Source organism: Sturnira hondurensis, unplaced genomic scaffold, assembly GCF_014824575.4.
Source record: "Sturnira hondurensis isolate 20B ecotype Veracruz unplaced genomic scaffold, ASM1482457v3 Scaffold0007036, whole genome shotgun sequence".
Lineage (NCBI taxonomy): Eukaryota > Metazoa > Chordata > Mammalia > Chiroptera > Phyllostomidae > Sturnira > Sturnira hondurensis.
The window spans coordinates 569,090-584,418 of NW_028079667.1; the positions used below are offsets into that span (position 1 = coordinate 569,090).

A 15,329-nucleotide genomic window follows, 5' to 3' on the forward strand; every position below is an offset into this window, starting at 1 on the left:
CATTTAATGATGCAGGGCATGCTGCAAAATTTAACTTTAGAATAACCAACATCCTCATAAAGAGGACCTACAGGTAACATATATAAGGGGGAACCCAAAGAACCTGGAATTCATTTACAAAAAATTGTTACTTATTTTTACATGTTTAAACTTCAGACACCTTCAAAAGTACCCTCCATTTGATGATGCAATATACCTACTGAGACATTTTTCTACTTGCTCAAAATAGTTTTTGAACTCATCAATTTTGATGCCTTGTAGTGCTTCTGTCATTTTTTTCAGCTCTTCCACATCAGCAAAAACTTTTTCCTTTCAGAACATTTTTCTTTCAGGGAAATAACATAAAGTCATGGGTACAAGGATGGGGCATGGTGGTCATAATCGTTTTGGTCAAAAAATGCCGAACTCTCAGTGTGGTTTAGGCAGGTGTGCTTATACATCACTCATTGTAATATGGGCAAACACATTCAGAGTCTTCAAAAAAAAAATTTCACTGAAGCATAATGCAGCCTCCCACAACACCACTGGCTGGTACCCTGATACAGACGGGTTCCTAGAACACTCACCTAGCGGGGGAAGTCTGTACAAGGGGCTCAACCTCATATATTTATTATTAACTCACTTGACCAGAATGTTCCACAACTACTACTTGCAAAACCTAACACTGACTAAAGTCTCCTATCTTTCACCTGCTAAAATACATCACAAAGAACAGAAACTATAAATACTACTCATCTATGTTGCAGATCAAGAAACTTTAACAAGTATAATCACTTAATGGATTAATTTTCTAACAATGCTGTAGAGAACTTTAAAGAGACAACTAAAGTCCACATGATTTCAAATTGCAGACTGGAACTCACTGGAACCTTGTCAGGCCCAAGGTTTTCTTAAAATTAAACATAAAGTACCAGAGGATAAAATTTGGTGCACACACAAGCATGTGTAAATGTGTTATGAAGTGTCTTTCTCACCATGGATTTCATCAAAAAACTTGAAAAAATACTGGTTTTAGCCATCAGACAGTTAAAAGTATTAGATATGGTTTACAAAGACACTGTCAAGATATGAGACAGGAAAGACAGTATGTAAAGTCCTACTCAGAAAAATAAAACTAAATAAAAATACTAATAGAATCCATTTAAATTTACCTGTGTAAATATTCTGGAGCTTTATTCAGCAAAGTATAATATTGCCTCACAAACTCCCGCCCTACAAGCAGCGGACTGGGCTTCTCCATAACCATTTCTTTGCTGCACAATGTCAAATGCTAAAGGAGCAAAACACAAGATTAGTAAGTATTAGAAAGTCATCTTTATAAACTTCTAAGAAAATAATTTTTCTGAGATATACAAATGGTAATAAAAATTAATACCATTTATTAAAAAGTAGTTTACAATGCCAAAAGAATAAATCCACATTAACTACTGGTAACCTCCAATATTTGAATCTCCTGTCTATTTCTTCATGCCCCTTATCCCTCAGAAGTGGGAAGTAGCACAGTTCTTATTCCTAAAAGAAGTCCAGTGCTGCCTCAGATGGTAAGAAAACCGTACCCAAGGCTTTCCATTCACAGCACCTCTTCTTCTTTGGGACCATTATCTCTGTGTCCTTGATTCTTTTTTGAAAACCAGGCAGAGGGTACAGGGCAGGACTGAGAGATCACACTTACTGAAACAGTACTGACCTGTGTCATCTCATTTTCTCTCCTAGGAATTTATTCCACTGTTTTCAAAATAATAATTACCAGTAAAAATCACCAATCATCTCAGTACTCAAGATAATTGTTTTTACATTTGTTGTCTTTATTTCCACTGATTAAGCATCATAACCATATACTATTTATAGTAAATGGGATACACTGGAAACAAGACTCTAGCCCTAAAGGAGTTTGTAGTCTGCCCCAAAATATAAACAGGCAAGCAGAGAACAGAATATGTTAGGTGCTATGCTAAAGTTATTTTTAAGCTAAAATCTCAAAGATAAAGGTCAAGAAACAAAGTAAAATTATAAACAACTTTTCACCATTTAAAGTAAACGACTTACATATTTATATCCTCAGCACAAGCAAAACTAAAACATTAGGAACTGGAGAAGGGGAGAGAAAATTTAAGTATTACTTGTTAAAATTATACAGTAGAGCCTACTGATAAGACTAGCTCTTTATAATCCTAGTGACGCCCAATTCAACTTTCACATATGCTCTATTAGCCTCCAGTTTTCCTTTTGTAATTGTCCCCAAACTCTGTCTATTAAAACCCCAAAATACTAAAAAATTTTCATATAATGCCTCACTTGCTTTTAAAAATAATTCATTGCTTCTAGTGGCAGAGTGTGGGGAATGTGAGTAGAAAGAACCCCTAGAGTAGCCCAAGAAGCAGGCCAAGGAGGTAAAAGAGGAAGATAAGGCATGAAGGACTTTCATTTGCTACATTTAAAGCAACAAAGCTAAGCAACATAATATTTTTATTTGGAATGATGTGGAACAGTGAAGAATAGTAGGGTTACCTAGTAAAATGTTATAAACTAAAATGTGGAAACCACACATACTTTAATACTGTAATAACTGATGTTAAAAATAATATGGGGAGATACTAACCCTGTGGAAAAAAAAATAGGTACAAAATAGTTTTGTTCAAACGGTTAAAAGACAGAAATGCTGCTGTTAGGGATTGTTTCTGGGTTTGGGGATTCTCATTTTCCCCTCTTTCTTCTCCCATATTTCCAGATTTCCTACAGTGGCACTCTGTCATTTATCCCAAATCTCCCATCACATTTATAAGGTACATACTCACCTAGTACTTTTCTGGCTTACATACAGCCAAAGTAAGGAAAGTAACCAAATACACCTATCAGTATCACAGAAAGCATCAAAATGCACTACAAGTCTGTAGATCAGAGCTAGCAGTAACTTACTTGATTATTATTCAATAAATTATTTATTCAAAGGACGTAACTTGAAATGGTAAACGAGAAAAGGCAATGCTAATCTGGTAAAAGTCTAAAAAGTTATACACAAGAGGCTATGCAGAGCCTCTTTTTTAAGGCGCAGGAGGTTCCATGATAAAATGAAAGATGTCACTCAGAATTGTGTTTAAATTAATTACACTGGCAAATATAACTCACAAATCAGTTTACTTCTTTACTGTAACTGATTTAAAGTGAATCAGAGTTTAGAAAGCTAAAAAAAATGATTGATGGAAATCAAGCAGAAAGGAAAGGTATTAGGGGAGAGGGTGAAACCTAACTGACAATTTTTTAATGACACACTAATTTATATGTTCTATACAGAAAACTGCCATCTCTTCCATCTTCCCATTTTATCCCAGAGTAGGAAAAATAACAATTCAAGAAATAAGGAATGCATCAAAGAATCGCTAGGGAAAAATTATAGATAAATTACCAAACAAGGTAATTTGGGATTTGGACTACTGATCAATATAAAGTTGGGTTTATCATTCATGTATGGCTAGTGTATATAAGAAGTGTGAGAGGAAAACAGAGCCAAATCACACATTCAGAGTAAGAAGTCATGACCTTGTTGGATCTCAATTTCCTCATTTACAAATTAAGACATGATCTCTGGTCAAGTCTATAAAATTATGCAGTTCAATAAAGCAAGCTAGCCAAAGCAAAAAAATTTTTTCAGAAGGTTGTTGGCCTCTACCACAACTGAAAAGCAACTATCTAGTATCTTTTCAAATAAAGTGAAATTTCATGTATTAAACTCCATTCGACAATGTAGAGATTGTGTCAGATTGAGATGCACAACATAAAATTTACTCTTTGTCAATTATAAGCCATCAATCCTATTTATTCATCCTCGAACCAACATGATTACATCTACCTTCCTTATTTTACAGAGCTTCATCTACTACAAAGATCATTCTACTCACCAAGTCTGTCTATCCCACTTAAAATCCCTGTGTATCTTCATCCATATTCTTTTATTCACTCCTATTTCTTAAAATGTTTCCCCTCCATTTGCCTAGACTAATTCCTAAAGCACATTTCCAGAGAAACTGCTCTATGTCAACTGTCACTGTCTTCTAAATCTCTTAATACCTACCACCTATAACCCACTGAGAGGGAAGTGGAGGACAGGAAAAAGTAACACATATACACAAATAATACAGAAAAGAAAGTTACATCAGGCTTCACATTGATATCTACAATATGCTCAGTTTTCCTTAATTTCAAAATAAATACTTAAAAACAAAACAAAATTTATCATCTTGGCCAGATGGCTTGGTTGGAGCATCATCCCAATCCCTGGCCTGGAGGCAACTGATGTTTCTCTTTGACATACATATCGATCTCCCTCCCCCCCTCTCTCTAGAAGCAATAAACATATCCTCTGGTGATGATTTAAAAAACAAAAAAACAAACAAAACCAAAACTAAAACTGTCAACCAAAGCTACCACACTCTGTTCTTCCATTAAAACCTCAGCTTTTAGTTATGTACTTAGGTTTTTGTTTACTTTTCAGTTAAAAGTCAGTGAATTACTACTATATACACATGGGGCTGTTCCCAAAGCAAACCACCTCAAACTAGTATAAATGTAATGTTGAAAATGAGTTTACATTTCTGTTCTACTTTGTACAAGTTAAATACTGGTTGAACAATAAATGGAAATTACAGGAAGGTGCCCTGGCTGGTGTGACTCAGTGTACTAAGTGCTGGCCTGTGAACCAAAACGCCGCTGGTTCAATTCCCAGTTAGGTCACAGGCCTGAGTTGCAGGCCAGGTGTCCAGTCAGGGGGCATGCGAAAGGCAACTGATCGATGTTATCTCTTGCACATAGATGTTTCTCTTCCTCTCTTTCTCCCTTCCTTCCCCTCTCTCTAAAAACAAATAAATCAAATCTAAAAAACCAACAAAAAAAACAAAACAAAAACCAAAAACACAAACAGAGGAAGATTAACAAGAACACCTTTTACTCCTATTCTAATACTCACTCCATACTTTTCCATCTAATGATTGAAACCCTATGCATTCACATTTGGGTCCAGCTAAAATATTATCCCCTGAAAATCTTTCCTATTTGCTCAGTAGAATATAATTGTATTTCCTGATTTCTCACACTACATTGGGTCTTTATCATGGTATTTTATTAATCATATTCTACCCTAAATTACTAAATATACATCTGGCTTAGTCTTCCTCTTCGCTATTCCCCTTTCACATATTAAAATCTGAGCTTTCCCTTAATGTCATTTTCTAGAAAGTCACAATTCTTCTAAAAAATCCAATGACCTCTCCTAATGCTTCTAGATTTCTACAATGAGGCAATAACATATCACTGAACATCTAGAATAACGGGACTAATATAAAAATGTAGAAGTACTGTTTACAAAGATATGGAAACTTGGTAGGAATAAAGAAATGTTACAGTCACTTTATAAAACAGTATGGCAGTTTCCTATAAACTTAAACATGCACATCTCATATTACTCAGCAATCTTACTCCATATTTATCCAAGAGAAATGAAGCATATATGTCCAAAGACTTATACATTATGGCAGCTTTATTAATAAACAAAACTATGAACAATAAAACAGCAATAAATACATATCAACAATTTGAATCTAAAAACAAACTAAGCAGCCCTGGCTGGTGTAGCTCAGTGGATTGAGCATGGGCCCGTGAACCAGAGGATCCCGGTTCAATTCCCAGTCAGGGCACATGCCTGGGTTGCAGGCCGGTTCCTTGCAGGCCAACTACCAGCAGGGGAGGCACGAAAAGCAACCATACATTGATGTTTCTCTCCCTCTCTCTTTCCCCTCTAAAGATAAATAAATAAATAAAGTCTAAAAACAAAAAACAAAACTAAGCAAACAAGAACAGAGCTAGAATCAGGATATGGAGAACATTTTGATGGTTACCAAATAGGAGAAGGTGTGTAGGAGAATGCGTGAAGAAATGAGGGGATTAAGAAGTACAAATCATAGGTATAGAAGAAGAGCCAGGTGTATGTACAGTATAGGAAATGGAGTAGCCAAATAACTTATACTCATGATCCATGAACAATGGTATGGGGACTGCCTGAAGGAGTGGGGACTTGCTGGTGGAGGGGTCAAAGGGGAAAATTAGGGCAACTCTAATAGCATAATTGATAAAATATAATTCAAAAAATAATAAATACTCAAAACCTAAAAAAAAAAGACCATTAGGCCAGGTGAATGAATAAAAAAATTATGATATTAGTCCATGTAACTGAATACTACTCAAAACAAAAAGAAAAAAAACACAAACTTACGGACTTATGCAACAACATGAGTTTCAAAAACATTATTCAAAGCTAACGACACTCTATAAAATGTAAACCTGTAAGACTAAATCAGACCAGCAGCTGGAGGCACAAGGGAAACGACTACAAGGAACATGAGAGACTTCAGAGATGATGGAAATATCTTGGATCTAGATTGTGGTGGTAGGTTCATGACTGTGTCTGCCCAAAATCATAGAACAAAGCATATGATAAGAGGGGTTTTTACCGTTTGTAAATTATTCCTCAATTAATGCAATTATGCTTCATTATGTCAATCACTTCACAATCATTTATGGAGAAAATACCACTACAAACATTTGGAGAAACATGGTACACTGATACCATTTAACAATTAAAAAAGGGCAATATACTCAAAGTTGCCACCTTTCACCTACTGGGATTAACAAAAATTAAAAAGATTGATAATATTTTCAGTACTGGTAAGACTGTAGGAGCCCTGGCCAGGTGGCTCAGTTGGTTAGAATGTTATCCCATACACCAAAAGATGTTTCATGTTTCTCTCTCTGCAATCAGTACACATATCCTCTGGTGAGGATTTTAAAAAAAAGTGGGAAAACAGGCTCTTTCACATACAGTACTGGTGAAAATACAGCTGTTAAAACCTCTTGGAGATGCAATTTCAGTTTTAATCAAAGTAATAAAAAATGAACACATAGTTATCTTGCTTGAAGACATGTCACAAAAAAAATACATGCACAAAGATGTATATTCAAGGCTTTGCACTGCCAAAAAAGAAATACCCATCTAAATGCCCATCAAGAGGGAAATGATTTACTATAAAATACAGAATCGCACACTCAACAGAAATAGGGAAAAGCAGGCAAGTTATAAATAGAAACAAGAAATACTGTCCACAAAAGTATAATAATCAAATTGTAGAATATCATCATCATCCTTGACAAAAAGGCATGATGCAAAAATAAATACACATGACATATATATTACAGGTCTAGGAGAAAACAAGAAAAACTACATACCAATTGTTAAGATCACCAGTAAGATATTTACTACATTGTCTGAGTATTTAAAAATATATATACTAACTTTGTAGTTCTAAAAATCATATTTTAAATTTTTCACTTAGTTTCTGATAACCATCTAACAGATATGAATTACTGGTTAGGAAACATGGCTCTAGAATAAAGGTTTAAAGTGTGAAAATTCAGCCCTGGCTGATGTGGCTGAATGGATTGAGTGCCCACCTGCAAGGCAAAGGGTTACAGGTTTGATCCCCAGTCAGGGCATGTGCTGGGGTTGCAGACAAGGTCCCCAGTGAGGAGTGGTGTATGAGAGGCAACCACACATTAATGTTTCTCTCCCTCTCTTTCTCCTTCTGTTCCCCTATATCTAGAAATACAAATAGTGTGAAAATTCATTTAGTACACGTAAATAAAAAAGTACTGACAGTTTGCCTACATTAGAGACCATTAATGGTTAAAGTCTGAGTGTGTTTAAACATAACTAATTGAAAAAAAAAAACTGAAAAGCTCAGATGGGAGATACAGCCCAGTAAAGATACCATGCTAGAATTAAAAATGAGAATCTACATAGAGAAAGAATATAAAGAAAAACCTACCGCCTAGATTGTAAGGCACGCCCTCGAACTTTAATGTTTCCAAGAGGTAATTTAAAAAACACTTGTGCTTACCTGATGTAGTTAGTACTATATTGTCAAATGACCTGGTATTAATAGTCTTACAAACAAGTATGTAATAAACTGAACCCCAACAGGGAAACATCAGTTCATGTGCAGTCATGACTATATTGTCAAACACTATAAAACCCATAGGGAAAAAACATCGCAACACAGCATAAAAATTGTAACTAAGGTCTGATTTCAATAACATCATGGGAATATATTCACTTGGGCAAGACAATGATACTAATTTTTTAGATCTACTATTATAGCAAAATAATTATAAAAACAGATTTCATTAAAAAACACTTTGTATCCCATAAATTCTCTTTAATCTCAAAGATCTCAAATGACATCTTTATTTTTATTAAAGAAAACTGACTTTATCCATACAGTGATAAAATAATTAGATCTGCATATAACCATAAAACCTATTTATAATTGTTAATGTCAAACAACTGGCCATAATCACGACCATTATAGGTAAGTATGAAAATAGACAATAAAAAAATCTCTGAGGAGCCTGGAGTATCCTGACCACCATCTGTCACAAATGATAATAAATGTGGCATCTTTCCTCAAGTAATCTGAGAGGGGGGAAAAACTCACTCATTGCAAATTACTGACATGAAAATTCATGTTACATTTTGGTGGCTATTTCAAGGCGTGGAGAAAATGGCCAAAATGAAAACTGCTATGAAGTTGAGACACCATGTCATCTTATTTTAAAAAACAAAGACCTCTAAGAAACCAAAAGAAAATGACATTTAGATAATAGAAAAATCTATAAATTTTTTCAGCACAGTAAAGTTGTATGTGCTATGTATCTTGCTTCTTACAAAAATAATCTCTACTAATAGAATGCAGTCCTTCTTCTTTTTTAAAAAAATTTATATCAATGTGTGGTTGACTGTCATGTAGCTCCCACTAGGGACCTGGCCTGCAACCCAGGCTTGTGCCCTGACTGGGAATTGAACTGGTGACCCTCTGGTTCACAGCCTGCACTCAGTCCACTGAGCCACACCAGCCAGGGCAGAATGCTGTTCTTTTTGCAAGGAAAAAAAAAACACCAAAAGCTAGGACACAGCTTATCTCGACTGCTAAATAGTTAATCTCTTTCCCCTCTAGAGCCTCTCACTCTGGGCTCATTCAAGTCAGGCCCAAGCCACTTCTCAGTGAACCACGGACTATACTCATTCTCAATAACTGACCCCACATTAAAACTAGAACCTTCCTATACTCCAGATGGGTCTTTGTTTAAAATAATTTTACCAATCAAACAGCAATGTACAATCTCTCTCCCTCTCTTTAGAGCAAAAACCTTTCATTTGTTATGGCAGACCACAGAATGAAGACATCACAATCAGGATCCAAGCACCAGTGGCAGAAATAAACAATAAGTGGTAGTTGTGGATTTAAGCCTTTTCTGCTTTTATACTCCAAAGATAAGGAGGCAAGTTTTGAAGCTCAGATATTATTAGAAGTGACCAAGAATTAAGACAGAAAAAGCTTCCCACAAAAAGCATGTATTTATGCTTTAGAACCTTTATGCTTTAAAGTTTAACAAGTAACCTACACGTTCCTTTATCTCCTTGAAACAGACAGGGTATTAGCTTCATTTACAAAAAAAGGAAACTGGTGTTCAGAGAGTCTAAAAAAAGGAAGGAGTTCAAGGATCCTTGTTATAGTTATGAGAGAATCTGAAATCAGTTGTCCTGCCTCTGGTGATGCTTTCATTACAGAGGTCAAAAAACAACCTCTTTGGAAGAGCAGCCAAAGACACAAGAAAATTTAAAAAAATTCTAAGCCCAATTGTTCCCATATTTGATATTGTTGGTAGAAGCTAAAAAGCAGGCGACACTAATATAGTAGGAAATCCAAGAATCATCTCAACATATTAGAAAGGTACATCAAAATAAGGCAAAATAGCCCTGGCTGGTGTGGCTCCGTGGATTGAGCACAGGCCTGTGAAGCAAGGGGTCTCTGATTCGATTCCCAGTCTGGGCATGTGCCTGGGTTGTGGGCCAGGTCCCCAGTAGGGGACACATGAGAGGCAACCACATATTGATGTTTCTCTACCACTCCTTCTCTTCCCCTCTCTCTAAAAATAAATAAATAAAATATTTTAAAAGGCAAAATATATAGAAATTAAACAATAATATGCTGAGACAAAGCAGTCAAGAAACTTACTACTGCTTCTGAGCCAGTCCAGACAGAGTTCTAGTAGAACTAATTTGCCCTATTAACTCTTAAAACAAGTGCCACTAGTGTAAGTTATGCTTGTCAATTAAACTTTACTGAAAATGGAAGTTCAGAAACGACCCCTTAAGTTTGAACCTATAAAAACTAGACTTGGAAATGTTCCACCCCTATGCCCCCTCAGCATAAATTCTCTAGGAAAAAGTCTTATTTAAAACAATTTAGGGCCCTGGCTGGCATAGCTCAGTGGATTGATCGCAGGCCTGTGAACCACAGGATCGCGGTTCCATTCCCAGTCAGGGCATATGCCGGGGTTGCAGGCCAGTTCCCAGCAGGGGACTCACGAGAGGCAACCATACATGGATACTTCTCTCCTTCCCTTCCCCTCTCAAGATAAATAAATAAAATCTTAAAAAAAAATTTAGGAAAAAATCCTCAACCCTGATAATGGGTAATCAACAGCAGTACATCTGCAGGATAAGAAAGCGATTAAAAATCTAAAGACATTATAGTAGTATTTATACATTTTTCAGTAACTGCTAAGGCAATTTTCGTATTTCATCTCTTATCCATGAAATAGAGATAATATTTCCTGCTGCCAACAGTGCCAGTACTATTCACATTCAAAAGCCGTGTGCTGGCATTTCAATTGCTCCGGGGTTGCTTGCAAAATGAGCACTCAATCCGACTATCAAATTAATACTTCTTGGTTCTACCTTTGATCCCCACCCACCCCACAGGCATTCTGGTTCTCTCTTCTTTTTTTCCTCTCCACTCTTAACAGTTGTTCACTATTGGCTAATATTTCAGCCTCAAATATTCGCAATCTGAACAGCTCTTAGTAAGCAATCCATTTGAGCTCCTTATCCCGCCTACAATTCCTGATAACCTTCCAAAATTAAACAACAGTTAAAGATGAAGTCATAAGACTTAGTTCTAAAAATTAAGACAAAAAGGTAATAAATATCACTAAAGAAACATGCAATTCAATTCCAAGAAGTTCAAACTAATCCTATTATCTATTTTTTTAAATCAGAAATTTTGGACATCAAAAGGACCACTGGATACTAAAAGGTCAGAACGTTTACTTAGAAACTTTGCTCACATGCCTAAGGCTATATTAACTGCCAAATATGGAGCTGGAGGAGGAATTCCCATCTTCTTCCTCTCTAGCATATGGGGCTCCCTGGTGTTAGTTAATGGTTCACTGAACCAGGTACATGCAATGCTAACATTTGGAAGACTAACGTGAGGCATGGAGCCTTGAACCTAAAAAAACAGCATTTTAACCCAAGTTAGTATCACAACAATCACATAGGGGCTTAGAGGAGACAACTTTGCTGCTGCTGCACCTTCGGCACACGTGTTTTGTTTTTTGTTTGTTTAAGGGAGTAAAGACACCTCCCCTCAAAAAAAAACATTAAAAAAATTAAGTAGACCTGAAATGGGAAAACTACTGATCTATGCGGAAAATTATAGATGCAAATCTATATTCGCTCCAAAGCGGCACAGGGCCATCTTAAATCTGCTTTTAGAGGCAGGTAAAATTCAACCAGATTCGACTAACAAAACACTATAAGGAAGCTTAGTTCCTCCCCTTAACTATCCTACATATCTGCCCCCAGCCCCGACGAAAGTGGGATAAGAGAAAGAAATCCATTCCCCAAAGCACTCGAACATCTTTTTTCTGTTCCTAGGTCAATATAGAATCGTTTACGTAAAGAGGGCACGAAGAAGCACACGTTACAGATAGCTCCAATTTCTGAACACGCTGGGGATAAACCCGAGAGGGGGGTGTGAAAGACCGCGGAACACTTAGGTACCGGGTAAGCAAAGCAGCGGCTGCCTTCAAACCCGGATTCTGTTTCCTTGCTCAGAAATGGTGCCCGGAGGCCTCTACTTTCGCATCTGCGTCGCTTCTGCCTCCGCCAACAGAGCCTCTTTCCCCCTCCCCCACGGGCGGGGCGGCGACCGCCTCCCTGCTCCCCGGCAACTAGGAATAAGAGCCGCAAATGAATCGGAGATAGGACTAGTGGCTCCCCACCTAAAACATCCTCTCTGGAATGCCTACTCTCACGGTCCGTATTAAGCCTCCATTAGCGCGCCTTCGGGAAGTACTGCGTCCCCCTTCCCAGCCCGCCACCTCACCCCCAACAAACCCTGGCTCCACCTGTGCCCTCGGAGCCCTCGCAACGCGGATCCGTCACCACCCTCCCTTCCCACGCGGCCTCCCACCCCTCACCTGAGAGGAAACGCTCCGCTTCTCTCCCGCACACACGGCAGCGTAGGCAGCGGCCAAGAACAATGTCTCTCTACCGCTAAACCTCTGACACCGCGGTTCACGCTGTGGGCGGTTGCCTGGAGCAGCCGCGCGCGAAGAGCACACGACAGGAACGTCCCCTTCCAACCACCACACCGACAACCCTTCCCGGCCCCCTTACACACCTCCAACCAACAGCGGCGGCGGGTACGTCGCGCGGAGGTCAGCAGGAGAGTCGCGGAGAACCCAGCCGGCTCAGCGGATTCTTCTCGCTCGCCTCCCCCTCCCTCCGACTAACGTCAAGCCTCGGGAACAGAAGAGCCGCGAGCTCGGTCCCTTACAACCTGCTCTTCCCGGGCGCCAGGCGCTGCGGCGAGCGACCAGGAACACGTACGTCCCGCCCCCTTTGCCACCGCCCCCTCTTATTGTTTTACCCCTGCCGAAAGGGCTGGGGAACCCCCCAGCACGGCCTCAGCCAATCACGCATCTCCTTCGCGAAATGGACCCAACCTTCTCGCGTCCCTCAGCGGAGCACGCGCAGAATGTCGCCGCGCTCACGTACTCTCGCGCCCAGAAAGCCGGGGAACCGGAACCGGCCTAAAACCGGTGCTAGAGTCCGCTGATTTGACGTCACAAGGAGGCTGCCTTTCTCCTGCCTAAAGGCTCTGGCCTTTGCGCCCCTCGAGATCGCGCCAGAACTGGAGCCGGTTCGCCCGCAGCGTCGTCTCTGGCCAGCTGTTTTTGGAGGGTGCCTATTGATTACTAATGTTAAGAGGGAGGGAATTTTCTTTTTGAACTAGTAGTCAGCATGTTCTTTGCTGCTCAAAATGAGTACAAAGTGCAGCTAGGGGTTTCAGCCGTTTGCACCCTAAACTCACCTATATTGTTTATTACTCCATTCTAAGAAATGATTTTAAATTCCACCGAGAAACTCAGATTCACCCTAACAGCTCAAAGCTATGTATGCACATATATATATATAATCTGGAGCCTACTGGATTCCAGGCCCTGGGATGTAGAAAAAATATGCTGTGGTCTCCACGACAGAGAAAAGAATCTATTTCTTTGTATGCCCGATTTGTATTTAGGTGTTGCTAAATACATACTAAGCATTTTACAAACCAAGGCAGCTAAAAGGCTGAAATCCCAAGAGATACCAGGATTACAGTCCTGTCCTAGATCTAGGCACAGACTTGGCCCTGGGACTTGGCTGGGGAAAAACTAGATACTGACATTCCTGACCTTGATTCATGGAAAAAGCCAAATCTTACAGTCCAAGAAGCCACTCTGCACCTTGGTTCTGTCAGAGAATTTCAAGACAGCAGAATAATTTTGGAAGTAAGGGCTGAAAGAATGGTGAAAGAAAGGGCAATTAGGGACAGGAACACATTTATTATACCCATGTACCAAACAATGCAGGTATATACATTTCATCCATTTTCTTCACAATCCTGTAAGAGCAATTTTAGTATTTTTTACAACTGAAAACAGGTTTAGAGAGGTCATGCCAACATTCAAACCTCTAAAATCGACATAGTTTTTATGCGAGGTTGCTTAATCATTTTGTTACATGCAAAACACATAGGCAGGTCATTGCCTTTATGAAATAAACTTTGACATATTTTCCCTTAACGCAACATAATATGCAGATTGCTCTTTAATCTAATACTTATGTACCAGCTACTCTCCTAATTACTTTTCATAATTGTTTAAGCCTCACAATAACCCCAGAAAGTAGTTAACTATTTTATGCCCATTTTACAGATGAGGAAAGTGAGGCTGAAAGAGGTCAAGGAACTTGCCAAGGTCACACAGCTACTATTTGGTGGAGCTGGGGTTCAAATGCAAGCAGTCTGCTTTCACACTTCATGCCCTTAACCACAAGCTATAGGATACCTTCATTGTATTGATTATTAATTGCTGCAACTTATCTGCCCTACTGCTGATGGACTGACTCTCTGTAGTGTGGTTTCCAGTGCGGGGTTTTCAGGCACCACACTCTTATTCACCATGTATCACCGTGCACTGGTAAAAAGTTTCTCCAGAGCAATGGTTCTCAGAAATTAATGTGCCCCAGATCACCAAGGGAACCTGTTAAAACACTGGGTTGGCCAAAAAGTTCAACTGTTTTTTCCCCTGTTAAGATCGCTCTAGTAGCCCCTAATTGTTTTTAAATTCATTTGAAACAATTGTTACATTGTATTGTGATAGCTATCTTATCTGCATGCATTTTAAAACAATCAAAACTGGTGAATTTTTGTGTAGCCATTTTAACATTGAAGATGGAAGAAAACTTGTAACATTATTAGGACATTAATTGAGAACAATCAACGTTATACCACATGGGAGATAGCTGACATACTCAAAATATCCAAACTAATAGTTACTGATGAAAATGAAAAATGTATCTTTTATTTTATGGAAAAAAATAAACAGACATTTTGGCCAACCCAATACTTACTGCTGGGTCTCACTCCCATGGTTTCTAATTCAGCAAGTGTGCATCAAGGCCTGAAAATCTGCATTTCTAACAAGTTCCCAGGTACTGCTGCTGCTACTGTAGCAGAAGTTAAACCATACTTTAAAAACCACTGATCTACAGCATAGGTTGGCAAGCTTACACTGTAAAGGACCTCTTAGTAAGTATGTTAGGTATTGAGGGCTCCAAACAGCCTCTGTCACACACCTTCCCTCCTTTTTTTATTCCTTTAAAATCGTAAGACATGTTCTTAACTTAGCCCCAGAACTATACAAACACATGCCTCAGGTAAGCTCTGCCCTAGGGTGTAAGTATACTTACTGAGGAAAAAAGATTCAGCCATCTTCAAGTTTAGTTAAAAATCAAAACCAAAACAAAATCTAAACTGTTTTTGCAAAGTGGTGATTTTTTACTTCCTAAATGTCTCTTAAGTCTGTGCTCTCTGAATGCCTCTCCATGC

General features: G+C 38.6%; 1 protein-coding gene across 2 annotated transcripts in view; it reads right to left on the minus strand.

Moving 5' to 3' along the window:
- The window catches only part of G3BP2 (G3BP stress granule assembly factor 2), a 28,213-nt gene extending 15,417 nt beyond the window's left edge, over positions 1–12,796 (minus strand). The window contains exons 1-2 of one of the 2 annotated variants that reach the window (XM_037050952.1): positions 12,576–12,796; positions 1,152–1,270 (exon numbers count right to left, since the gene is read on the minus strand). In XM_037050952.1, coding sequence (XP_036906847.1) covers positions 1,152–1,246 — 95 coding nt within the window. In that variant the 5' untranslated portion in view covers positions 1,247–1,270; positions 12,576–12,796. The remainder of the gene's footprint in view (positions 1–1,151; positions 1,271–12,575) is intronic. The other variant, XM_037050953.1, reaches the window with a different exon arrangement.
- Between the last annotated feature and the right edge of the window lie 2,533 nt (positions 12,797–15,329).